Consider the following 27464-nt stretch of genomic DNA (forward strand, 5'->3'; position numbering starts at 1 on the left):
AATACAAAAAATCGTTCACTTTTTTACAAATTTTTTCACAAACTTTTGGTTTCTCACTGAAATTATTTACAAACAGCTTGTGCAATTATGGCTTAAATGGTTGTAAATTCTTCTCTGGGATCCCCTTTGTTCAGAAATAGCAGTCATATATGGCTTTGGCGTTGCTTTTTAGTAATTAGAAGGCTGCTAAATGCCACTGCGCACTACAAGTGTATTATGCCCAGCAGTGAAGGGGTTAATTATGGAGCATGTAGGGAGCTTCTAGGGTTAATTTTAGCTTTAGTGTAGTGTAGTAGACAACCCCAAGTATTGATCTAGGCCCATTTTGGTATATTTCATGCCACCATTTCACCGCCAAATGCGATCAAATTAAAAAAAAACGTTAAATTTTTCACAATTTTAGGTTTCTCACTGAAATCATTTACAAACAGCTTGTGCAATTATGGCACAAATGGTTGTAAATGCTTCTCTTGGATCCCCTTTGTTCAGAAATAGCAGACATATATGGCTTTGGCGTTGCTTTTTGGTAATTAGAAGGCCGCCAAATGCCGCTGCATTTCACACGTGTATTATGGCTAGCAGTGAAGGGGTTAATTATGTAGCTTGTAGGGAGCTTGCAGGGTTAATTTTAGCTTTAGTGTAGAGCTCAGCCTCCCACCTGAAACATGAGACCCCCTGATCTCTCCCAAACAGCTCTCTTCCCTCCCCCCAATTGTCCCCGCCATCTTAAGTACTGGCAGAAACTCTGCCAGTACTAAAATAAAAGCTATATTTGGGGGGGGGGGGGGGGGGGGTTAGCATATTTACATATGCTGCTGTGTAGGATCCCCCCTTAGCCCCCAGCCTTACTGATCCCCCACCAAAGAGCTCTCTAACCCTCCCCCTCTGCCTTAATGGGCGCCATCTTGGGTACTGGCAGCTGTCTGCCAGTACCCAGTTTAGTGAAAAAATGTGCCTTTTTTAAAAAAAAAAAAAAACCCTTTTCTGCAGTGTAGCTTCCCCCCCCCCAAGATCAACCCCCCACCCCTTCCACATCTCTTAGCTGTTATTTACAGCTTTAAACAAGTTATTTGATGTACTTTTTAAACTTTATTTTTCTGTAGTGTAGCGGTTCCCTCCCGCTCCCGCCCCGTGCACGCGCAGCGCCCACCCGCCTCCCAGACTTGCTCCCACCCACCAACGATACCGGCCACCGATGTCCGGTGCAGAGAGGGCCACAGAGTGGCTCTCTCTGCATCGGATGGCCAAGGGGGGTTATTGCAGGATGCCTCCATATCGAGGCATCACTGCAATAACCGGAAAGCAGCTGGAAGCGAGCAGGATCGCTTCCAGCTGCTTTCCAGACCAAGGACGTACGCCACACGTCCTCGGTCATTAAGTGTATTTTTTTTGAGGACGTGTGGCGTACGTCCTTGGTCCTTAAGGGGTTAAATAATAAACAAGCACACTTTATTTCTGAAAGTTTGAAAAACTATGAAGGCAATGTCCGATTTTTACAAAATTTGCACCCCAGAGTCCTAGTGCCTTGAAAGTATTGCACACCAAGTTTAAAGACTTTAACCCTTAAAATGAGCAAAACAGAGCTATTTGTTCAAATAAACAATTTTATCACACAAAAAACACTGCCACAGCCTTGCTGTGGCTTTTTACCTTCCCTTAAAGTGATTCAGCACTGAAATAAACCTTCCTGAGTCCGTTTTCTTTACCCACAGGACCCTCAAATGAAGCTGCATGCACTGCCAAGGAAATAAACTGCGCAATTGAGGCGCGAAAACGGGGCCTCCTTCATCTGCATTACCAGAGTGAAGGGGCCTTTCTGACTGAAGTAGTAGTCTAACTAGATGCCAGGCGAAAAAAACGTTCCCAAAAGTGCTTTTATAACACAAAAAAACACTCTAAATGTCCAATAAATCTGATATAAACCAATCGATTTAGCCCACAATAGTGTCAACCAGTATAGAGCCCATTTATAAGCCTTAATCTGTTATGAATCTAAGAAAATGGCTTACCAATCCCCTAAGGGAAAAACTGACAGTCTTCTAGCATTAACATGTCTTGTTAGAAATATGACTAATTGTACCTGAAGCAGATAAGTCTGCAAACTGTTCCCCCCAACTGAAGTTCTCTGGGCTCAACAGTCCTGCGTGGGAACAGCAATTGATTTTAGTTACTGCTGCTAAAATCATACTCCTCTTTTAACAGAAATCTTCTTCATTTTCTGTTGTAGAGTAAATAGTACAAACCGGCACTATTTTAAAATAAACTCTTGATAGAAGAAATAAAAAACTACAACTAACACCACAAACTCCTCACCATCCCCGTGGAGATGCTACTTGTTCAGAGCGGCAAGGAGAATGACTGGGGGGCGGAGCCAGAGGGGGGCTATATGGACAGCTCTTGCTGTGTGCTCTCCTTGCCATTTCCTGTAGGGGAAGAGAATATCCCACAAGTAAGGATGAAACCGTGGACCGGACATACCAATGTTGGAGAAACATAATTTATGTAAGAACTTACCTGATAAATTAATTTATTTCATATTGGCAAGAGTCCATGAGCTAGTGACGTATGGGATATACAATCCTACCAGGAGGGGCAAAGTTTCCCAAACCTCAAAATGCCTATAAATACACCCCTCACCACACCCACAATTCAGTTTCACGAATAGCCAAGTAGTGGGGTGACAAAAAAGGAGTAAAAAGCATCAACAAAGGAATTTGTAAATAATTGTGCTTTATACAAAAAAATCATAACTACCATAAAAAGGGCGGGCCTCATGGACTGTCTGAAAGCAAATTAACTGTTCTCTCTTCAACAGAGGCCAAAACTGAAGAGCTCTGAGAATTTATCAGGCAATATGTTTTCTTTCATGTAATTGGCAAGAGTCCATGAGCTAGTGACGTATGGGATATCAATACCCAAGATGTGGAACTCCACGACAGAGTCAGAGAGGGAGGGATAAAATAAAAAACAGCCATTTTCCGCTCAAAAAATAATCCACAACCCAAATTATAAGTTTATTCTATAATGACAAGAAAAACTTAAAACATCAGTAGAAGAATCAATCTGAAACAGCTGCCTGAAGAACTTTTATACCAAAAACTGCTTTTGAAGAAGCAAATACATCAAAACGGTAGAATTTAGTAAATGTATGCAAAGAGGACCAAGTTGCTGCTTTGCAAATCTGATCAACTGAAGCTTCATTCTTAAAAGCCCAAAAAGTGGAGACTGATCTAGTAGAATGAGCCGTAATTCTCTGAGGTGGGGTCTTACCCGACTCCAAATAAGCTGAATGAATCAAAAGCTTTAACCATGAAGCCAAGGAAATAGCAGAAGCCTTCTGACCTTTCCTAGGACCCGAAAATATAACAAATAGACTAGAAGTCTTCCTGAAATCTTTAATAGCTTCAACATAATATTTCAAAGCTCTTACCACATCTAAAGAATGTAAGGATCTTTCCAAAGAATTCTTAGGATTTGGACACAAGGAAGGGACAACAATTTCTCTACTAATGTTAGAATTCACAACCTTAGGTAAAAATTTAAAAGAAGTCCGCAAAACCGCCTTATCCTGATGAAAAATCAGAAAAGGGGATTCACACGAAAGAGCAGAAAGCTCAGAAACTCTTCTAGCAGAAGAGATAGCCAAAAGGAAAAACACTTTCCAAGGAAAGTAGTTTAATGTCCAAAGAATGCATAGGCTGAAAAAAGGAGGAGCTTGTAACGCCTTCAAAACCAAATTAAGACTCCAAGGAGGAGAAATTGATTTAATGACAGGCTTAATACGAACTAAAACCTGTACAAAAAAGTGAATATCAGGAAGTTTAGCAATCTTTCTGTGAAATAAAACAGAAAGAGCAGAGATTTGTCCCTTCAAGGAACTTGATGACAAACCTTTATCCAAACCATCCTGAAGAAACTGTAAAATTCTAGGAATTCTAAAAGAATGACAAGAAAATGTATGAGAAGAACACCATGAAATGTAAGTCTTCCAAACTCGATAATAAATCTTTCTAGAGACAGATTTACAAGCTTGTAACATAGTATTAATCACCGAGTCAGAGAAGCCTCTATGACTTAGCACTAAGCGTTCAATTTCCATACCTTCAAATTTAACGATTTGAGATCCTGATGGAAAAATGGACCTTGAGACAGTAGGTCTGGCCTTAACGGAAGTGGCCAAGGTTGGCAACTGGACATCCGACCAAGATCCGCATACCAAAACCTGTGTGGCCATGCTGGAGCCACCAGCAACGCAAACGATTGTTCCATGATGATTTTGGAGATCACTCTTGGAAGAAGAACTAGAGGCGGGAAAATGTAAGCAGGATGATAACACCAAGGAAGTGTCAGCGCATCCACTGCTTCCGCCTGAACATCCCTGGACCTGGACAGGTATCTGGGAAGTTACTTGTTTAGATGAGAGGCCATGAGATCTATCTCTGGAAGACCCCACATCTTAACAATCTGAGAAAACACATCTGGATGGAAAGACCACTCCCCTGGATGTAAAGTCTGACTGCTGAGATAATCCGCCTCCCAATTGTCTACACCTGGGATATGCACCGCAGAGATTAGACAGGAGCTGGATTCCACCCAAGCAAGTATCCGAGATGCTTCTTTCATAGCTTGAGGACTGAGTCCCACCTTGATGATTGACATTTGCCACAGTTGTGATATTGTCTGTCTGAAAGCAAATTAACTGTTCTCTCTTCAACAGAGGCCAAAACTGAAGAGCTCTGAGAATTGCATGGAGTTCTAAAATATTGATTGATAATCTCGCCTCTTGAGATTTCCAAACCCCTTGTGCTGTCAAAGATCCTCAAACAGCTCCCCAACCTTGAACTAAACGCTGGCGATTTAACCACCACGTCAGAGAGTGTCAAACATTGGGATTTAAGGATATTAACTGATATCTTTGTATAATCCCTGCACCATTGATTCAGCATACAAAGCTGGAGAGGTCTCATGTGAAAACGAGCAAAAGGAATTGAGTCAGATTGTGCAGTCATGAGGCCTAAAACTTCCATGCACATAGCCACTGAAGGGAATGACAGACTGAAGGTGCCGACAGCCTGCAACCAATTTCAAACGTCTCTTGTCTGTTAGAGACAGAGTCATGGACACTGAATCTATCTGGAAGCCTAAAAAGGTGACCCTTGTCTGAGGCATCAAGAAACTCTTTGGTAAATTGATCCTCCAACCATGTTTTTGAAGAAACAACACTAGTTGATTTGTGTGAGATTCTGCAGAACGTAAAGACTGAGCTAGTACCAAGATATCGTCCAAATAAGGAAACACCACAGTACCCTGTTCTCTGATTACAGAGAGTAGGGCACCTAGAACTTTTGAAAAGATTCTTGGAGCTCTTGCTAGGCCAAATGGAAGAGCAACAAATTGGTAATGCTTGTCTAGAAAAGAGAATCTCAGGAACTGATAATGTTCTGGATGAATCAGAATATGAAGGTATGCATCCTGCAAGTCTATTGTAGACATATAATGTCCTTGCTGAACAAAAGGCAGAATAGTCCTTATAGTCACCATCTTGAAAGTTGGTACTCTTGCATAACGATTCAAAATTTTCAGATCCAGAACTGGTCTGAATGAATTTTCCTTCTTTGGGACAATGAATAGATTTGAATAAAACCCCAGACCTTGTTCCTGAAAAGGAACCGGCATGATTACCCCTGAAGACTCCAGGTCTGAAACACACTTCAGGAAAGCCTGAGCTTTTACTGGATTTGCTGGGATACGTGAGAGAAAAAAAATCTTCTCACAGGAGGTCTTACTCTGAATCCTATTCGATACCCTTGAGAGACAATGCTCTGAATCCATTGATTTTGGAAATAATTTATCCAAACATCCTTGAAAAACCTTAATCTGCCCCCTAGCAGCTGAGCTGGAATGAGGGCCCCACCTTCATGCGGCCTTAGGGGCTGACTTTGGTTTCTTAAAAGGCTTGGATTTATTCCAATTTGAGGAAGGCTTCCAATTGGAAGCAGATTCCTTGGGGGAAGGATTCGATTTTTGTTCCTTATTTTGACAAAAGGAACGAAAACGGTTAGAAGCCTTAAATTTACCCTTAGGTTTTTTTATCCTAATGAAGAAACACTACCTTTCGCCAAGTAACAGTTGAAATAATAGAATCCAACTGAGAACCAAATAAATTATTACCTTGGAAAGAAAGAGATAATAATCTAGACTTAGATGTCATATCAGCATTCCAAGATTTAAGCCACAAAGCTCTTCTAGCTAATAGCTAAAGACATGGATCTCACATAAATTTTGACAATATCAAAAATGGCATCACAAATAAAATGATTAGCATGTTGCAGTAAGCGAAGAATGCAAGATATGTCAGAATCCAATTCTTGTTGCGCTAAATTCTCCAACCAAAAAGTTTATGCAGCTGCAACATCAGCCAAAGAAATTGCAGGCCTGAGAAGATGACCTGAATATAAAAAGGCTTTCCTTAGATAGGATTCAAGTTTCCTAAAGGATCTTTAAAAGAAGTACTATCTTCCATAGGAATAGTGGTACGTTTATAGAAATTGCTGGTAAAGGATACAATTTTTTAAACCTTGAAGAAGGAATAAAAGGAGTACCTGGCTTATTCCATTCCTTAGAAATCATATCAGAAATATGATCAGGAATAGGAAAAACCTCTGGAGAAACCACAGGAGGTTTAACAACAGCATTTAAACGTTTACTAGTCTAAATGTCAAGAGGACTAGCTTCCTCAATATCCAAAAGTAATTAACACTTCTTTTAACAAAGAACGAATATACTCTATTTTGAACAAATAAGTAGATTTGTCAGTGTCAATATCTGAGGAAGGATCTTCTGAATCAGATAGATCCTCATCAGAGGAAGATAAGGCATTATGTTGTCGGTCATTTGAAATTTCATCAACTATATGAAGTTTTAAAAGACCTTTTACGTTTATTAGAAGGCGGAAATGCAGACAAAGCCTTCTGAATAGAATCAGTAACAAATTCTTTAAAATTCATAGGTATATCATGTACATTAGAAGTTGAAGGAACTGCAACTGGCAATGTACTATTACTGATGGATACATTCTCTGCATGTAAAAGTTTATCATGACAACTATTACAAATGACATTCGGAGATATAATTTCCACAATCTTACAACAAATGCACTTAGCTTTGGTAGAACCAATGTCAGGCAGCAAATTTCCAACAGATATTTCTGAGGCAGGATCAGATTGAGACATCCTGCAAAATGTAAAAGAAAAAACAACATATAAAGCAAAATGATCAATTTCCTTATATGACTGTTTCAGGAATGGGATAAAAAGCAAACAGCATAGCCCTCTGACATAGAAAAAGGCAAGAGGCAAATAGCAATGGGGTAATAAATAAATGAAAAATTTGGCGCCAAGTATGACGCACAACGTAACTGAGAAAATTTGTTGGCGCCAACAACATCCGGAAATGACACACTTGCCTCACTAACAAAGCAACCACGTGTAAGACTTGGCATCAACTACGACGCCGGAAATGACGAAACTTGCGTCAACGGACGTACTTTCGCAGCATAAAATTATTGCGCCAAGAATGACGCAATAAAGTCTAGCATTTGGCGCACCCGCGGGCCTAGTACTGCCAGCAATTTGTAAGAAAAATGTAGTCAATCAGAAAAAAAGACTAAAACCCCAGGTAAGAAAAAATATTTCTTAATATGTTTATTTTCCCCAAATATGAAACTGACAGTCTGCACAAGGAAATGCATGAACCTGACTCATGACAAATATAAGTACAATACATATATTTAGAACTTTATATAAAAGCATAAAGTGCCAAACCATAGCTGGGGTGTCTTAAGTAATAAAAAACATACTTACCAAAAGACACCCATCCACATATAACAGATAGCCAAACCAGTACTGAAACAGTTATCAGTAGAGGTAATGGTATATGAGAGTATATCGTCGATCTGAAAAGGGAGATAGGAGATGAATCTCTACGACCAATAACAGAGAACCTATGAAATAGACCCCCGTTAGGGAAATCATTGCATTCAATAAGTGATACTCCCTTCACATCCCTCTGACATTCGCTGTACTCCGAGAGGAACCGGGCATCAAAATGCTGAGAAGCGCATGTCAACGTAGAAATCTTAGCACAAACTTGCTTCACCACCTCCATAGGAGGCAAAGTTTGCAAAACTGAATTGTGGGTGTGGTGAGGGGTGTATTTATAGGCATTTTGAGGTTTGGGAAACCTTGCCCCTCCTAGTAGGATTGTATATCCCATACGTCACTAGCTCATGGACTCTTGCCAATTACATGAAAGAAAACTTTCTCCCACAAGCTGCTTCAGCCGAAGCAAAAACATCAAATTTGTAGAATTTTGAAAAAGTATGTATGTAAGAAGGACCAGGTAGCTGCCTTACAATTCTGATCCATAGATGCCTCGTTCTTAAAGGCCCAAGAGGAAGCCACCGCTCTAGTGGAATGAGCAGTAATCCTCTGAGGAGGTCTAAGACCCACTGATTCATAAGATAAGTGTATAACTCATCTCAACCAAAAAGATAAGGAAGTCGAAGAAGCCTTCAGACCCTTACGCTTCCCAGTAAATAACAAACATGGAAAAAGTTTGTCTAAAATTCTTAGTAGCTAGAAGATAAAAAACTTGAAATTTCGAACATCATCAAGAATATGAAATAAAACGTTCCTTTGGAAGAGGATTAGGACACAAGGAAGGAACCACAATCTCCTGATTGATGTTTTACGATCAGACCCCACCTTAGGAAGAAAACCCAAGCCGGTACGTAGAACAGCCTTATCAGTGTGGAACACCAGATAAGGAGGCTCACATTTCAAGGTAGCCATTTCAGAAACACTGCGTTCCGATGCAATAGACAAAGAAAGAACATCCAGGACAACAATTTAATGTCAACCGAATGCATAGGCTCAAACGGAGCCTGTTGCAAAAACTTGTGAAGGTAAAGTTTGAACTACTGAAATACACTAAATAATTAGTCTATATTTCAATAAGCTGATAGCTACATTTTTATCCCCAATTTTTGTGAGATTTCCGAATAAAAACATTTTATTGCCTACAGTAAGCAATCTTTCCTTATTTTTAAGGCAGTGACATATAGAGCGGTCCCACCCGCTCTATACGCTTTTCCAAAGCACGTTCACGATCCTCCGATGAACTGTGCATGAGTAACTCTGCGATTTTCTTCCTACCGCGCATGTGATAATCATATACTCTTTTACCCAAAGCGCATGCGTTATTCTGTCAACTTAGTATTGAATGAATTACAATTTTCATTCATTACTATGCTGTGCGCGAAAGAGAGGAGCTGCATTCTAGATATTTCTCTAACCCTACCCCACTCTTCATGTCTCCCGCCTGCCCGTTTCTCTCCCCCGTACTCTCACTCTCATCCGTACCAGACTCTCTCTTCCTTGTGTAGATGTCTCTCCCCTCACGCTCTCTGCTTCTCAGACTCCCCTGGTGCTCCCTTCCTAATGCGCCCTTGGTTACCGCCTCCTTTCCATTTTTAAGAAGTCAGGATTTGTAGCCGTCTTTAGCAAGCCTATGACGTAGTATGGCAATTCCATAATCAAACAAATAGGCATGCGCAAAACAGGAGCGCGCATGGATTCAGAGCAGTAGAAAAAAATCTTTGCGCATGCGCACATCACCAAGGAGGCGGGTGATGTAGATTGACGGCCCCTAACGGCCAGATTTTCAATAGACTCTGAAAAAAACCGTGACCGAACCAAGAGAAGAAAAAAAAAAAAAAAAAAACGGGTTGATTTAGCGGACCAAGAAAAAGTAAAAACGGCAAGTAATTATTTAATAATGAGATTTTTTTAAAAATCATGACTGAAACTCATTCATTTAGGGCAACTAAGTATAGCGAGGGAACTTTACCTTTACTTTAAGAACAAAATTCAAACTCCAAGGTGGAGCGTTAGATCTAAACACAGGTCTGATCCTGACCAGAGCCTTAAGGAAGGATTGCACGTCAGGGAGCTCTGAAAGCCTCTGGTGCAGCAAAACAGAAAGGGCCAAAATCTGTCCACTAGGGGAACTGGCAGAAAGGCCCTTCTCCAGACCCTCCTGGAGAAAGGAAAGAATCCTGGCAGCCTTGACCTTATGCCAGGCGAAACCATGCTCTTCACACCAGAAACAGTAAGCTCTCCACACCTTATGATAAATGCGACGAGTAACAGGCTTACGAGCCTGAATGAAAGTGTCAATAACCCTCTCAGAGAAACCTCTCTTGGCTAAGACTAAGCGTTCAATCCCCACGCAGTCAGCCTCAGAGAATCTAGATTTTGATGAACAAAGGGACCCTGTTCCAGCAGATCCATGCGACAAGGTAACTTCCATGGTGGAGATGAGGACAGTCCCACCAGGTCCGCAAACCACATCCTTCGCGGCCACGATGGAGCAATCAGTATCACCGATGCTTGCTCCTGCTTGATGTGGGCCACTACACTGCGGAAATATGTAAATTAGATTGAACCTCCAAGGCACTGCTAATGCATCTATTAGCTCAGCCTGAGGATCCCTGGAATGCGACCCATATCTGGGTAGGTTGGAATTGAGATCCATCTCCGGCGTCCCCCATTTGTTGCAAATCTCTGCAAACACCTCAGGATGGAGAGATCATTCCCCCGGATGAAAGGATTGTCTGCTGAGAAAATCCGCTTCCCAGTTTTCCCCGCCCAGAATGTGGATCGCTGACAGTGAGCAGTTTTGGGCCTCCGCCCATTCCAGAGTCCGAGATACTTCCCTTTTTGCTAGGGAGCTCCTCGTTCCCCTTGATGGTTGATATAAGCCACCGAGGTTATGTTGTCTGATTGGAATCTGATAAACTGGGACGAACCCAGAAGAGGCCAAGCCTTCAGAGCATTGAAGATCACTCGAAGTTCCAAAATGTTGATTGGGAGGAGGGATTCCTCTCGAGTCCACAGGCCCTGTGCCTTCCTGGCGCCCCAAACAGCTCCCCATCCTGATAGACTTGCGTCCATAGTCACAATCTCCCAGGATAGTCTCAAGAAGGATGTCAGGTGATCTGGACAGAGCCACCAAGAGAGGGATTCTCTCAACCGGTTGTCCAGAGAAATCTGTTGAGACAAATCCGAATGATCGACGTTCCACTGTCTCAGCATGCACAGCGCTTAGGTGGTCTGAGATAGAATCTGCCAAAAGGAATGCTGTCCATGCTGGACACCATGAGACCAATCACCTTCATACACCAAGCCACAGAGGACCTTAAGGACGTCTGGAGGGCAAGACAAGCAGAAGTTAGCTTGTAACGTCTCTGGTCTGTAAGGAATATCCTCATGGATATGGAGTCTATTATAGTACCCAGGAATTCCACCCTGGTACTGGGAATAAGAGAACTCTTTTTTAAGTTTATCTTCCATCCATGAGATCGAAGAAGAAATAGAAGAGCTATTGAATGGTCTTCTGCCAGACGACAGGATGGTGCTTGAATCAGAATATCGGCCAAGTAAGGCGCTACTGCTATACCTCTGGTTCTGGCCACTGCAAGCTGAGCCCCTAGAACCTTTGTAAAAACTCTTGGCGCAGTAGCTAGACCAAAACAGAAGTGCAATAAACTGGAAGTGCTGGTCCAGGAACACAAATCTTAGGAACCTGAAGTGTTCCTGGTGTATTGGAATGTGAAGGTAAGCATCATTCAGATCTATTGTGGTCATGAACTGTCCTTCCTGAACTAAAGGAAGCAGGGACCTTTTTGTCTCCATCTTGAACGAGGGGACAGCTAGGAATTAGCTTTAGGTCCAGAATCGGGCAGAAAGTTCCCTCGTTCTTTGGGAACACAAAAAGGTTTGAGTAGTATCCCAGACCTCTTTCTGCAAGAGGTACCGGTACAATGACTCCCAGGAAGGAGAGCTGCCTCACACAACCCAGAAACTTGACAAGAGGAATCTGCCCCTGGGTGGATGAGACTGGAAACCTATCCTGTATCCCTGAGTGATGACCTCCAGGACCCACGGGTCTTGCCCGTCCCCAAACCAAGCAGCGAAAACGAGCGACAGTCTGTCCCCTACAAGATCCAGAGCCGGATCGGAGGCCACCCCTTCATGTCAACTCATTCTTGGTGGGCTTCTTGTTTTGCTTGGATTTAATCCAGGACTGAGCCGGCTTCCACGTCCCCTTGGATTGCTCGGGCTTTGCGGAGGGCTGCCGACGTTGGAATTTATCTGAACGAAAGGAACAAAAATTATGACCTTGTCCCTTAGGTGTGTTCTTCTTATCCTGCAGTAAAAAGGCACCTTTGCCTCCAGTAACCGTGGAGATAATTGAGTCCAGGCATGGACCAAATAGAATCTTTCCCACTTAAAGGGACACTGAACCCAAATGTTTTCTTTCTTGATTCAGATAGAGCATGCAATTCTAAGCAACTTTCTAATTTACTCCTATTATCAAATTTTCTTCATTCTATTGGTTTCTTTATTTGAAAAGCAAGAATGTAAGTTTAGATGCCGGACCATTTTTGGTGAACAACCCGGGTCCTTCTTGCCGATTGGTGGATACATTCACCCACCAATAAACAAATGCTGCCCAGCGTTCTGAACCAATAATTGGCTGGCTCCTTAGCTTAGATGCCTTCTTTTTCAAATAAAGATAGCAAGAGAACAAAGAGAAAAAATGATAAATAGGAGTACATTAGAAAGTTGCTTACAATTGCATGCTCTATCTGAATCATGAAATAAAAAATTTGGGTTCAGTGTCCCTTTAAATGGGAAGGAAAGAAGTCTTGACTTCGAAGTCATGTCCGCAGACCAGGACTTCAGCTAGAGTGCCCTACAGGCTTGAACAGAAAAACCTGAATATTTTGCATATTTGCATCACAAATAAAATAATTAGCCACCCTTATGGCCTTAATTCTTTCCTGGATCACGTTGAGGGGACCCTCCACCTCGATCAACTCAGATAAGGAGTCGCACCAGTAGGTAGCCGCTCCAGCAACAGCTGCTGCCGGTTGAAACAAATATCCCATATGTTGAAACATCTTTCTTAACAGAGTTTCTATTTTCTTATCCATGGGCTATTTAAACAACAAACTATCCTCGAGCGGGATAGCGCATTTAGCAAGCGTGAAGATAGCGTCATCCACCTTGGGGATGGAACCCCACAACTCCAATTGAGAGTCCGGAACCGGGAACAATTTTTTTAAAGGAAGAAGAACGGAAAAATGAAGAACCAATAATTTCCCATTAATTCTTAATAATGTTTGCCATCTTTGCGGGAACCTAGAAAGTCTGTGGTACACAATCCTGTCCTCGTAGACCTTATCTAATTTAGCAATCAAAGGTTCCTCAGGCAATATAGGCTCTGGAACCTCTAAAGTAGCCAAAACTTCCTTTAGCAGAAAGTATAAATGTTCAATCCTAAATCTAAAGTCTGGTTCCTCCACAGCTGGAGGCTTACAGGCAGCAGATTCCGACCCAGAAAGAGCACCCTCTGAAGTATCAGAGGCGTTATCATCGGATAATCTTGTACCAGATAAATCCAATAAGCTAGTAGATAACCCCTGGGAAGGATAGCAATATTTGACTTTTCGCTTGCGCTTAGCAGGGTGAGGTAAAGCACTAAAAGTCACAGACACTGCCGTTTGTAAGTGCTCAGTAAAGTCTGGAGGTAAAAGGGCCCCTCCAGATGGAGGATTAGGAGTGCTACGGAAAGCTGCATGTGCATTGGGAGATGCCTGTAGGGTGCACACTTCACGGGACAGAGACTTTTCAGAGGTGGACAGGTCAGTGATCAACATTAACTTTCTTTGACATGATTACTTTATCAAGGCATGTGGAACATACATTGAGCAGGTGGGTATACCGCGGCCTCCTCACAATATAGACAGGTATTAGACTTAGGTAAAGAGGGAGTATCCTCTAATGCATTAGAATCATCCACAGCTTGTGCTTATAAAGCAAACAAATAATAAGAGAAAATGGCAACTTTATACCCACAATGGCTGGGGCACTCACCACCTCCTATGACCCAGGCTAAACAGAGAAACCGCTTCTTCTCCAGTAAACTGCACGGTCAGGAAAGAGGAAATCAGTGTGACCACACCCGGTCACATGGTACGCGATGCAGGACCGCCCCTGCTATAGGAAAAAAAGTGCGCCAAGCCTTTTAGGCTGTGCAGCTTCCAAAAACTAAAGTAAAACCTGTACGTTCCAACATCTGCCTGAGCCTCATCTCACACATGTCGCAGCATAATCATAATAAAATAAAATTATGAGATTAATCCTCCCTGTTCAATAATCCCCCTCCAGAGACATTAACCCTGGATTCCATACAGATCAAAGGAGTCGCACTGTGACCCTGTCTTCTTGCGTTATCATGTGTATAAAAAAATGAAACAATCTTACCGGGAATCTATGCCGTGAAACAGAAACATAGCCTCTCAAGTTTGACAGTCTTGTAGCATCGCTCCTGACATGGACTTGAGTGATGGAAGCAGGCATTGAAACTAGTCAAAACTGATTGCTTAGGAGCTGTTAATACTGGATGGATTTGCAGAAAGACTCTACCTGCATCTCCAGACTAACATTCGTCAATGCTTTCACTGAGAGGGGCTGACAAGACTACTTAAAACTCCAGTCCCATTTTGAAGGGTAGATACCCTCCATAAGGAACTACTCCGTATTTAAACCTTTGGCTGGGGTATCTTTGCCTCCTCTTGGTGGCCATGTTCAGTATTTCCAAGCAGTAAGGAATGATGCCTCCTCATATTAAGAAGGAAATTAGTCCCACTCCTTAGTCCCTACCACATATACACATCACCTTGTCAATATCAGATAGCTACCAGAACCTATTTAGAGAGTGTAAGAAGAAAAAAAAGAAAGAAAGTAGTTGATCACCGATGTGTGATCAAACAAAGCTCAACAAAAACAAAACAAACGTGTTTTTATGCTGTACTACTCTGAGGGTGTAGAAATTCACTTACTGATAAGAATAAATCTTGCATTTTCAAACATTTATAAAGAAAAATATTAAGGTTCTGTTGGGACATATGTAAAAGACACAATACGTGACAGAAAGGATGGGGTACAAAACCCCTATGAACTTATAAAAACTGTAAAAGCCCTTCCCCTTTCCATGACTCAAAGAAGCCTGCTGCAAAACTTTAAGAACAAGGTTAAGGCTCCAAGGAGGAGCAACAGACTTCAACACAAATCTGATTCTGACCAGGGCCTGACAAAAGGATTGCACATCTGGCAAATCCACCAGACGCTTCTGTAACAAAATGGATAATGAAGAAATCTGACCATTTCCTGGAGAAAGGACAAAATCCTAGGAATCCTGACCCTACTCCAATAGTAGCCCTTGAATTCACACCAATAAAGATATTTACACCATATATTATGGTATATCTTTCTAGTAACAGGCTTGCAAGCCTGAATCAGGGTCTGAATGGCCAACTCAGAAAAACCACGCTTAGAAAAACTAAGCGTTCTATCTCCAAGCAGTCAGCTTCAGAGAAACAAGATTTCGATGAATTGGAGAGAGAAAAACAGAGGCGCCACAATGGCCTAGTACCACCAAAATAGATGATATAAATTATAAGAAATATACTCACAAGAGTATTGCACCCAATGGTGCTATTCAGGCCGGATGGAACTTTATCAGTAGTCCAGCTCACTGATTCCATCCAGCAGTCGTGTCAGGTCTGGAACATATCAGATAGTAGTCTCCTTGTCTGTAAAAGAACCAACAATCATAGCCCAATACCGTTTGGACAGGGAAAACAAAGTATAAAGGTGAATGATTGCACTTACAGAGTTTGAAGCATCTCCAGGTGCAGTAAGAGCAGGCTGGGATTTCACAGCCTCCCAGCTGACTGTACTCCCCTGCTTACTGGACACCCAGAAAGACAATGATATCCAAAAATAAAAACAGAGTGATATTTGGATAAACTCCACCAAACACAGCAAGTGTATATTAATAATTTTATTAAAAGCAACGCGTTTCTCAGCCTCTGCATGGGCTGTTTCCACAGGCTATGAGTTTGATTTGGATGAAAGAATGGACACTGAGTTAGAAGGTCCTTCCTCAGAGGCAACCTCCCAGGTGGAAGAGATTACACTTCACTAGGTCTGCATACCAGATTCTGTGAAGCCAAGCAGAAGCTATTAGAATTACCAATGCTCTCTCCGGTTTGATACGAGCAATGACTTGTGGAATGAGAGCAAACGGGGAAACAGGTATGCTAGACTGAAATCCCAAGGAACCGCCAGAGCATCTATTAGAGCGGCCTGTGGATCTCTTGACCTTGACCCATACCTTGGAAGCTTGGCGTTCTGCCGAGACGCCATCAGGTCCAACTCCGGCATCCCCCATCTGAGGGTTAACCTGGAGAACACCTCTGGATGAAGGGCCCACTCCCCAGGGTGAAATGTCTGTCTGCTCAGGAAATCCGATTCCCAGTTGTCCAGTCCTGCAATGTGCATGACAGACAGCAAATGTGAGCTTCCGCCCACTGAACAATTCGAGCCACCTCCTTCATGGCTAAGGAACTCCGAGTTCTTCCTTGGTGGTTGAAGTAAGCCACTGAGGTGATATTGTCCGACTAGAACCTGTTAAACCAGGTTAAGGACAACTGAGCATTGAAAATCACTCAACTCCAAGATATTTATGGAGAGAGCAGACCACTCCCGAGCCCAGAGTCCCTGCGCCTTTAACGAGTCCCAGACTGCTCCCCAGCTCAGCAGGCTGGCGTCCGTTGTCACAATCACCCAGGAAGGTCTCCGGAAGCATGTGCCCTGAGACAGATGCTCCTGAGAAAGCCACCACGGGAGAGAGTCTCTTGTCGACTGATCTAGATCTATCCTCTGAGACAGATCTGAATGGTCCACATTCCATTGTTTGAGAATGCATAATTGCAGAGCTCTCAAATGGAATCGAGCAAAGGGAATAATGTCCATGGAAGCGACCATCAGACCAATTGCCTCCAAACATTGAGAACAGAGAGGCAAGAGGAGAGAATTTTTGATTTTCTGACCTCGGTCAGAAATTTTTTTCATAGATAGGGAATCTATTATTGTCCCTAAGAAAACCACCCTTGTAGCTGGAACAAGGGAACTCTTTTCCAGATTCACCTTCCAACCGTGAGAACATAGAAAAGACAACAAGATCTCTGCATGAGTTTGCTTGTTGAAAAGATGGAGCCTGAACCAATATGCCGTACAGGTAGGGTGCCACTGCAATTACCTGAGACCTGATCACTGCCAAGAGAGCCCCCAGAAGCTTTGAGAAAATTCTGTGAGCTGTGGCAAGGCCAAACGGAAGAGCCACAAACTGAAAGTGTTTGTCTAGAAAGGCGAATCTCAGGAACTTGTGATGATCCCTGTGGATGGGAACATGAAGATACGCATCCTTTAGGTCTATGGTCGTCATGAACACCTTCTTAGACCAAAGGAAGAATGGAACGAATGGTTTCCATTTTGAAGGATGGAACTCTCTTTATTTTTTAACCCCTTAAGGACGAGCGACGTACCCTGTATGTCACTGGCCTTTTTTTGGGACTTGATTGTTTTATAGTGCGGTCTTGCCACCAGCGTTGAGACTGCTCTATTCCACAAAGCCTGCTGGAGGGAGTGCATTAATAGCGTGTTCTTGCTAGACTTGTGCTATTATGTCCTGAAAAAACCCTTAACGACCAGTGACATACAGGGTACATTGTGGTCATAAAGAGGTTAAGATCCTATTCTAGACAAGAGGTACAAAATTGTATGCATGGGCAACACAATTTGGTACTCTAAACATAGAAGACACAAGTTCAAAGGAGCATAATCCTCTTCCATGACTAAGGAAAAGATATTGGCAAAAATTAAAGACAAAAAATTGAATACACTTTTTTAATTAACAGTCCCTTTAAGAAACAGTAGAGCGGAATAGGTCGCGCCCTCACTGCTTAAAGTAAAATGGCCCCAGTCACAAGTAAAAAAGAAAACGGCTTTTATAGTACCAGCGTTTTACTTTCCCTTTGCTCAACATTCTATTGTATGGCCTCTACATCTCAGCTTACACGGAGGTGCCTACCTGCCCCCTTCGATAATCCCAGCAGTAATGAGAAAACGTCGAGATCCTAGCCGGTCTCACTCTCGCATCCAGCCGCCTTCACCGCTCAGAAAAACAGAGCGGTATCTGAAGGTCACGTAACCAGTAATGATTGAAGCTGCGCAACAGAAGAAAATGTGCACTTCATAGCTGACAGAGGCAGGCCAATGAGGGAACCGTGATGGAGTCATCATATTGCACAAGTCACCACTACTCTACTACAGAGATTGAGGTGAACTACAACTGTACCGAAAAAATTTGCTTGTAGCGAAAAGAAATCCAATTTTCTTCAGACACCAAAACTTCACTTCCTCCATTGATAGAGGCAAAGAGAATGACTGGGGATTATGGGTAGGGAAGTGACACTTAACAGTTTTGCTGTGGTGCTCTTTGCCTCCTCCTGCTGGCCAGGAGTGATATTCCCACTAGTAATTGATGATGTTGTGGACTCTCCATATCTTAGGAAAGAAAACAGCATAACTTTAAGAACAGGATAGCACCAGACTGGTTGTCTAACGCCTTTCAGCTCCATAAGCCATATACATAAACATACTAATCCTCTCCTCCCTCTCGTCTTATATATCCTGTGTATTTCTGAAATTATTTAGTGCACCTGTTCAGAATCCTGCAGTTAATTCTAATTACTTTTCATGCAACTTAACTAAAAAAGAGAATTTATGCACATTAATTTTACATATGCTGTGTTACATATATTGGTGTCAATTGCTAAATATCCAAACAAAATGAACAACATTTCAAAGTGTGTGTTATTGAACTGCACAATAAGATTTCCTAGTGTGTGTGTAATATACACACACATTTACACATACATATACACATGCATATACACACACACACATACATATACAGTGGCGTATTTAGGTTTTGTGCTGCCCTAAGCACTCAACATTCTGCTGTCCAGGGAGACAAACTCCCTAGAAGGACAAGGATCAGAAAAAGTCCATACTCAGAAAAAAACGTCACTAAGATGACCAGAAGGCCACCCTCATATCCCTGACAGCACCATACCACATATAGGGTTTCAGAAAACCGCGAGTTCCCTATTGCATCATAGCCAAGTCAAAACCCGTCAGGTTAGACAAGCATAGACAGAATAACTGTCCTAGCAGTTAAAAAAAGAGCTCTCTAAGAGAACACAGAGCCACCTGTAAACAAGAACTCGCAATGACCAATCTCCAGGCAGCAAAGCTGACCCTAAGCCATCGTGGGACTCGTCCCACCAAGAAGCGCAGAAAAATCTCGACAACAGCTCCCAACCAGAAATTTCCGGGCTCCAAGGAGAGTCCCATCCCAGCAGCAGACGCCACCAGTAGAGAGATGGGCACCAAGAGTCCCCTCAATGAAGGGGAGGACAAACTCAAAAATAGTAAACGTTCAACACTGCACAGAACAGACCAATCCCCGACCTTCCCTCCAGTATAACGGTCCCAGCCCAAAGGCTAGTTAAAGACCTAAGACAAAAGTCCCAGAACGTCTGAAGAAAAAAAAAGCAAATTTATGCTTACCTGATAAATTTATTTCTTTTTTGACACGATGAGTCCACGGATCATCTTAATTACTAATGGGATATTCACCTCCTGGTCAGCAGGAGGCAGCAAAGAGCACCAAGCAAAGCTGTTAAATAGCCCCTCCCTTCCCTCCCACTCCAGTCATTCGACCGAAGTTAAGGATAGAAAGGAAAAACCAAGGTGCATAGGTGTCTGAAGTTTATAATAACCAACAACCTGTCTTACAAGAACAGGGCGGGCCATGGACTCATCGTGTAAAAAAAAATACATTTATCAGGTAAGCATAAAAATGTTTTTCTTTTTTAGGACACTATGAATCCACGGATCATCTTAATTATTAATGGGATTCAATACCCAAGCTAGAGTACACAGATGATACGGGAGGGACAAGACAGGGAACCTAAACGGAAGGCACCACTGCTAGAAGAACCTTTCTCCCAAAAGTGGCCTCAGCCGAGGCAAAAGTGTCAAATTTGTAGAACTTTGAAAAAGTGTGGAGAGGACCAAGTTGCAGCCTTGCAAATCTGTTCCACAGAAGCTTCATTTTTAAATGCCCATGATGAAGCAACAGCCCTCGTAGAATTAGCCGTAACTCTCAGAAGGCTGCTGTCCAGCAGTCTCGTATGCAAAACGTATGATACTCTTCAGCCAAAAAGAAAGAAGTAGCCGTAGCTTTCTGCCCCTTACGTTTTCCTGAAAAAATAAACAAAAAAAAGAAGACAAAAGTCATTAGTCGCCTGCAGGTAAAACGTTACGCACGGACCACGTCCAAATTGTTGAGAAGTCTTTCCTTCTGAGAAGGAAAATTAGGACACAAGGAAGGAACAACAATCTCCTGATTAATGTTCCGATCAGAAACAACCAGAGGAAGAAATCCTAATTTAGTATGTAAAACTACCTTATCTGAATGGAAAATAAGGTATAGAGACTCATACTGCAATGCAGAGAACTCTGACACTCTCCGAACAGAAGAAATAGCAACAAGAAATAAAACCTTCCAAAATAACAACTTAATATCTAAGGAATGCATAGGCTCAAACTGAGCCCCTTGAACTTTCAGAACTAAATTAAGACTCCATGGAGGAGTAACTGGTTTGAACACAGGTCTGATCCTGACCAAGGCCTGACAAAATGATTGTACATCTGGGATATTCTACCAGACATTTGTGTGACAAAATAGAGAAGGCAGAGATTTGACCCTTTAGGGAACTAGACGAAAAATCCTCTCTCCAAAACCTCTTGGAGAAAGGACAAAAATCTAGGAATCCCAACTCTACTCCAGGAGTAGACCTTGGATTCAAACCAATAGAGAAATTTACACCAAATCTTATGGTAAATCTACTAGTTACAGGTTTATGAACTTGACTCATGGTCTCTATGACCAATTCTGAAAAGTCCCGCTTGAGTAAAATTAAGCGTTCAATCTACACTTGCAGATGTGACAGCCACTAGAAACTCAGTCTTCAGAGTTAAATACCAAAGGGTAACCAATTTATTTTAATGGCTAAGAAGAAGATAGAAGAAGATCTCCATCAAAGCAAGCAACACAATTGACAGATCCCATGAAGGCGTTCTAGACAAAGGACAGATACGAGAGACCATGCTTGAAAGAATTGAATCACTACTGGATCCTTTGCTCATCAAACTAATGATATTGCTGACTACTTGCATTTCAAGTGCAGCTGAAGACAAACATTGCTTCTGAGCAGAGGAGTGAACCTTTTGTTCCTTGTTCTGACGAAAGGAACAAAAACGATTAGAAGCTTTAGATTTCCTCTGGACTTTTTGTCCTATGGAAGAAGTCACTTAACCTCTAGTAATAGTAGATATAAGAGAATCTAAATCAGAATCAAACAACTTATTTCCCTGAAAGGAAAGATATAATCTGGATTTTGACACCATATCAGCAGACCAGGGACGAAGCCATAAGGCTCTCCTAGCAAGGACTGCCAAAGACATACTTTTCATAATATCAAATAAAGCATCACAAATTAAAGAATTGGCACTCTTGAGTAAACCTAAAATATTATCACTAGCTGAGTGACTGAGCCATTAGAACACTGTCCTTAAAGACTAGACAACCAGTAAGTTGAAGCAGCAGCCACATCAAAAATAGAAAGAACTGGTCTGAGCAAATACCCTGCTTGAAAAAAGAACATTCTATGAAAAGACTCTAATTTTTAATTAAAGAGTATTTAAAAGAATTACAGTATTCCAAAGGAATAGTAGTACAGTTAGCCAGAGAGGAATGGTGCCATCCACCTTGGGAACTGTTTCCCACAAATCAATATTAACAGCAGGCAAAGGATATAACAACTTGCAGAAGGAGTAAATGAATTAGAGAACGAATATGTTCAACTTTAAACAAAAGAGGAAATATCAGGTTCAACATCAATTGAAGATTCCTCATCACCTGAAGACATAACAGTATCCCTCGTCTCAAGGCACATATTGCTAGTAGAAGTAAATTTTGAACTGATCTTTTACACTTTAGGTTGAAGGTGGGAGAGCAGCAAGCGCCTCAGATACTGCAGCCTTGATAATATTTTTCACAGTAGGTAAAAGAAAATTAATATTCTCCTGTAACGAACAAACAAAAGGTGAGCTAATACCGAAAGAAACAGCATTAGAAATCTTAATCCCTTAACCCCTCCTAAGTAGCTTTAAATAAACTCACGGGTACAATGCACGCTAAACCAAACTGCAAAACAAAGCGGGAAAAAAACATAACATCCAAAGGGCAGATAACGCTCATCAAATAAAGGGGGGGAAAACGAACAGCTTTAAGGGATTTAGCGCTCCAAAATCACATCTTCATTCTTCAACCACCTCCAGAGGAGGCAAAATAAAGATTGAGGTATGTGTGAGGTTTAATAGGGCTCTTGTGGTTTGGGAAACTTTGCCTCCTCCTAGTGGCAGAGAAGAGTAATTTCCAGGAATCGACTCTCACCACCTGTATGAAAGAAAATTTAAACACCGAGAAACATTTGTTTTGGTGATCATTCTTTTTCATTTGTTTTGTTTCTATATGATAACACATGTCCATACAAAGACGACAAGAATCTTTGGTATTTACAGCAGAACATCTGAATAAGTTTTAGTTCGAGTACCTTAGCATGTGGAGGAAACGAAACCAGGTCTGTGTCACACATTCATTATCCATCTCAGCTGGAATTTGATTAGCATCTTCCTCTGGCACTTTAAAGGGAGGAAACGATGGACCATAGGTGAAGCGAAGCAACCTAGAAAGGGGGGCAACAACTTATTATTACCAACAAATAACAGAATTTATGTTTACCTGATAAATTACTTTCTCCAACGGTGTGTCCGGTCCACGGCGTCATCCTTACTTGTGGGATATTCTCTTCCCCAACAGGAAATGGCAAAGAGCCCAGCAAAGCTGGTCACATGATCCCTCCTAGGCTCCGCCTACCCCAGTCATTCGACCGACGTTAAGGAGGAATATTTGCATAGGAGAAACCATATGTTACCGTGGTGACTGTAGTTAAAGAAAATAAATTATCAGACCTGATTAAAAAAAAACCAGGGCGGGCCGTGGACCGGACACACCGTTGGAGAAAGTAATTTATCAGGTAAACATAAATTCTGTTTTCTCCAACATAGGTGTGTCCGGTCCACGGCGTCATCCTTACTTGTGGGAACCAATACCAAAGCTTTAGGACACGGATGAAGGGAGGGAGCAAATCAGGTCACCTAAATGGAAGGCACCACGGCTTGCAAAACCTTTCTCCCAAAAATAGCCTCAGAAGAAGCAAAAGTATCAAATTTGTAAAATTTAGAAAAAGTGTGCAGTGAAGACCAAGTCGCTGCCTTACATATCTGATCAACAGAAGCCTCGTTCTTGAAGGCCCATGTGGAAGCCACAGCCCTAGTGGAGTGAGCTGTGATTCTTTCAGGAGGCTGCCGTCCGGCAGTCTCATAAGCCAATCGGATAATGCTTTTAATCCAGAAGGAGAGAGAGGTAGAAGTTGCTTTTTGACCTCTCCGTTTACCAGAATAAACAACAAACAAAGACAAAGTTTGTCTGAAATCCTTAGTAGCTGCTAAGTAAAATTTGAGAGCACGAACTACATCCAAGTTGTGCAACAAACGTTCCTTCTTTGAAACTGGATTAGGACACAAAGAAGGCACAACTATCTCCTGGTTAATGTTTTTGTTAGAAACAACTTTTGGAAGAAAACCAGGTTTAGTACGCAAAACCACCTTATCTGCATGGAACACCAGATAAGGAGAAGAACACTGCAGAGCAGATAATTCTGAAACTCTTCTAGCAGAAGAAATTGCAACCAAAAACAAAACTTTCCAAGATAATAACTTAATATCAACGGAATGTAAGGGTTCAAACGGAACCCCCTGAAGAACTGAAAGAACTAGGTTGAGACTCCAAGGAGGAGTCAAAATTTTGTAAACAGGCTTGATTCTAACCCGAGCCTGAACAAAGGCTAGAACATCTGGCACAGCTGCCAGCTTTTTGTGAAGTAACACAGACAAGGCAGAAATCTGTCCCATCAAGGAACTTACAGATAATCCTTTTTCCAATCCTTCTCGAAGGAAGGATAGACTCTTAGGAATCTTAACCTTGTCCCAAGGGAATCCTGCAGATTCACACCAACAGATATACCAAATTATGTGGTAATTTTTCTGGTTACAGGCTTTCAGGCCTGAACAAGAGTATTAATAACAGAATCTGAGAACCCTCGCTTTGATAAGATCAAGCGTTCAATCTCCAAGCAGTCAGCTGGAGTGGGTCGAACGGACCTAGAACAAGAAGGTCTCGTCTCAAAGGTAGCTTCCATGGTGGAGCCGATGACATATTCACCAGATCTGCATACCAAGTCCTGCGTGGCCACGCAGGAGCTATCAAAATCACCGACGCCCTCTCCTGATTGATCCTGGCTACCAGCCTGGGGATGAGAGGAAACGGCGGGAACACATAAGCTAGTTTGAAGGTCCAAGGTGCTACTAGTGCATCCACTAGAGCCGCCTTGGGATCCCTGGATCTGTACCCGTAGTAAGGAACTCTGAAGTTCTGACGAGAGGCCATCAGATCCATGTCTGGAATGCCCCACGGTTGAGTGACTTGGGCAAAGATTTCCGGATGGAGTTCCCACTCCCCCGGATGCAATGTCTGACGACTCAGAAAATCCGCTTCCCAATTTTCCACTCCTGGGATGTGGATAGCAGACAGGTGGCAGGAGTGAGACTCCGCCCATAGAATGATTTTGGTCACTTCTTCCATCGCTAGGGAACTCCTTGTTCCCCCCTGATGGTTGATGTATGAACTTGGCCCTCGCTAGCTGAGGCCAAGCTTTGAGAGCATTGAATATCGCTCTCAGTTCCAGAATATTTATCGGTAGAAGAGATTCTACCCGAGACCAAAGACCCTGAGCTTTCAGGGATCCCCAGACCGCGCCCCAGCCCATCAGACTGGCGTCGGTCGTGACAATGACCCACTCTGGTCTGCGGAAGGTCATCCCTTGTGACAGGTTGTCCAGGGACAGCCACCAACGGAATGAGTCTCTGGTCCTCTGATTTACTTGTATCTTCGGAGACAAGTCTGAATAGTCCCCATTCCACTGACTGAGCATGAACAGTTGTAATGGTCTTAGATGAATGCGCACAAAAGGAACTATGTCCATTGCCGCTACCATCAAACCTATCACTTCCATGCACTGCGCTATGGAAGGAAGAGGAACGGAATGAAGTATCCGACAAGAGTCTAGGAGTTTTGTTTTTCTGGCTTCTGTCAGAAAAATCCTCATTTCTAAGGAGTCTATTATAGTTCCCAAGAAGGGAACCCTCGTTGACGGAGATAGAGAACTCTTTTCCACGTTCACTTTCCATCCGTGAGATCTGAGAAAGGCCAGGACAATGTCCGTGTGAGCCTTTACTTGAGGAAGGGACGACGCTCGAATCAGAATGTCGTCCAAGTAAGGTACTACAGCAATGCCCCTTGGTCTTAGCACCGCCAGAAGGGACCCTAGTACCTATGAGAAAATCCTAGGAGCAGTGGCTAATCCGAAAGAAAACGCCACGAACTGGAAATGCTTGTCCAGGAATGCAAACCTTAGGAACCGATGATGTTCCTTGTGGATAGGAATATGTAGATACGCATCCTTGAAATCCACCTTGGTCATGAATTGACCTTCCTGGATGGAAGGAAGAAGTGTTCGAATGGTTTCCATCTTGAACGATGGAACCTTGAGAAACTTGTTCAAGATCTTGAGATCTAAGATTGGTCTGAACGTTCCCTCTTTTTTGGGAACTATGAACAGATTGGAGTAGAACCCCATCCCTTGTTCTCCTAATGGAACAGGATGAATCACTCCCATTTTTAGCAGGTCTTCTACCCAATGTAAGAATGCCTGTCTTCTTATGTGGTCTGAAGACAACTGAGACCTGTGGAACCTCCCCCTTGGAGGAAGCCCCTTGAACTCCAGAGAATAACCTTGGGAGACTATTTCTAGCGCCCAAGGATCCAGAACATCTCTTGCCCCAGCCTGAGCGAAGAGAGAGAGTCTGCCCCCCACCAGATCCGGTCCCGGATCGGGGGCCCGCATTTCATGCTGTCTTGGGAGCAGTGGCAGGTTTCCTGGCCTGCTTTCCTTTGTTCCAGCCTTGCATAGGTCTCCAGGCTGGATTGGCTTGAGAAGTATTACCTTCCTGCTTAGAGGACGTAGCCCTTGGGGCTGATCCGTTTCTGCGAAAGGGACGAAACTTAGGTTTATTTTTGGTCTTGAAAAGACCTATCCTGAGGAAGGGCGTGGCCCTTGCCCCCAGTGATATCAGAGATAATCTCTTTCAAGTCAGGGTCAAAGAGTGTTTTCCCCTTGAAAGGAATGTCAAGCAATTTGTTCTTGGAAGACGCATCCGCTGCCCAAGATTTTAACCAAAGCGCTCTGCGCCACAATAGCAAACCCAGAATTTTTTCGCCGCTAACCTAGCCAATTGCAAGGTGGCGTCTAGGGTGAAAGAATTAGCCAATTTAAGAGCACGAATTCTGTCCATAATCTCCTCATAAGAAGAAGAATTACTAATAATCGCCTTTCCTAGCTCATCAAACTAGAAACACGCGGCTGCAGTGACAGGGACAATGCATGCAATTGGTTGTAGAAGGGAACCTTGCTGAACAAACATCTTTAGCAGACCTTCTAATTTTTTATCCATAGGATCTTGGAAAGCACAACTATCTTCTATGGGTATAGTGGCGCGCTTGTGTAGAGTAGAAACCGCCCCCTCGACCTTGGGGACTGTCTGCCATCAGTCCTTTCTGGGGTCGACTATAGGAAAACAATTTTATAAATATGGGGGGAGGTACTAAAGGTATACCGGGCCTGTCCCATTCTTTACTAACAATGTACGCCACCCGCTTGGATATAGGAAAAGCTTCGGGGGGCCCCGGGGCCTCTAAGAACTTTTCCATTTTACATAGTGGTTCTGGAATGACCAGATAATCACAATCATCCAAATTGGATAACACCTCCTTAAGCAGAGCGCGGAGATGTTCCAACTTAAATTTAAAAGTAATCACATCAGGTTCAGCTTGTTGAGAAATGTTTCCTGAATCTGAAATTTCTCCCTCAGACAAAACCTCCCTGGCCCCCTCAGACTGGTGTAGGGGCCCTTCAGAAACCATATCATCAGCGTTCTCATGCTCTACAGAATTTTCTAAAACAGAGCAGTCGCGCTTTCGCTGATAAGTGGGCATATTGGCTAAAATGTTTTTGATAGAATTATCCATTACAGCCGTTAAATGTTGCATAGTAAGGAGTATTGGCGCACTAGATGTACTAGGGGCCTCCTGTATGGGCAAGACTGGTGTAGACGAAG

General features: G+C 42.7%; 1 protein-coding gene across 7 annotated transcripts in view; it reads right to left on the bottom strand.

Annotated features, from left to right (window-relative positions):
- RALGAPB (Ral GTPase activating protein non-catalytic subunit beta) overlaps nucleotides 1–27464 on the bottom strand; it is an 843236-nt gene that overhangs the window by 690959 nt on the left and 124813 nt on the right. For all 7 annotated transcript variants that reach the window (XM_053712501.1, XM_053712446.1, XM_053712384.1 and 4 more), the window contains exon 6: nucleotides 22724–22855. In XM_053712501.1, the coding sequence (XP_053568476.1) occupies nucleotides 22724–22855 (132 nt within the window). The remainder of the gene's footprint in view (nucleotides 1–22723; nucleotides 22856–27464) is intronic.

The sequence above is a fragment of the Bombina bombina genome, chromosome 1, assembly GCF_027579735.1.
Source record: "Bombina bombina isolate aBomBom1 chromosome 1, aBomBom1.pri, whole genome shotgun sequence".
NCBI lineage: Eukaryota > Metazoa > Chordata > Amphibia > Anura > Bombinatoridae > Bombina > Bombina bombina.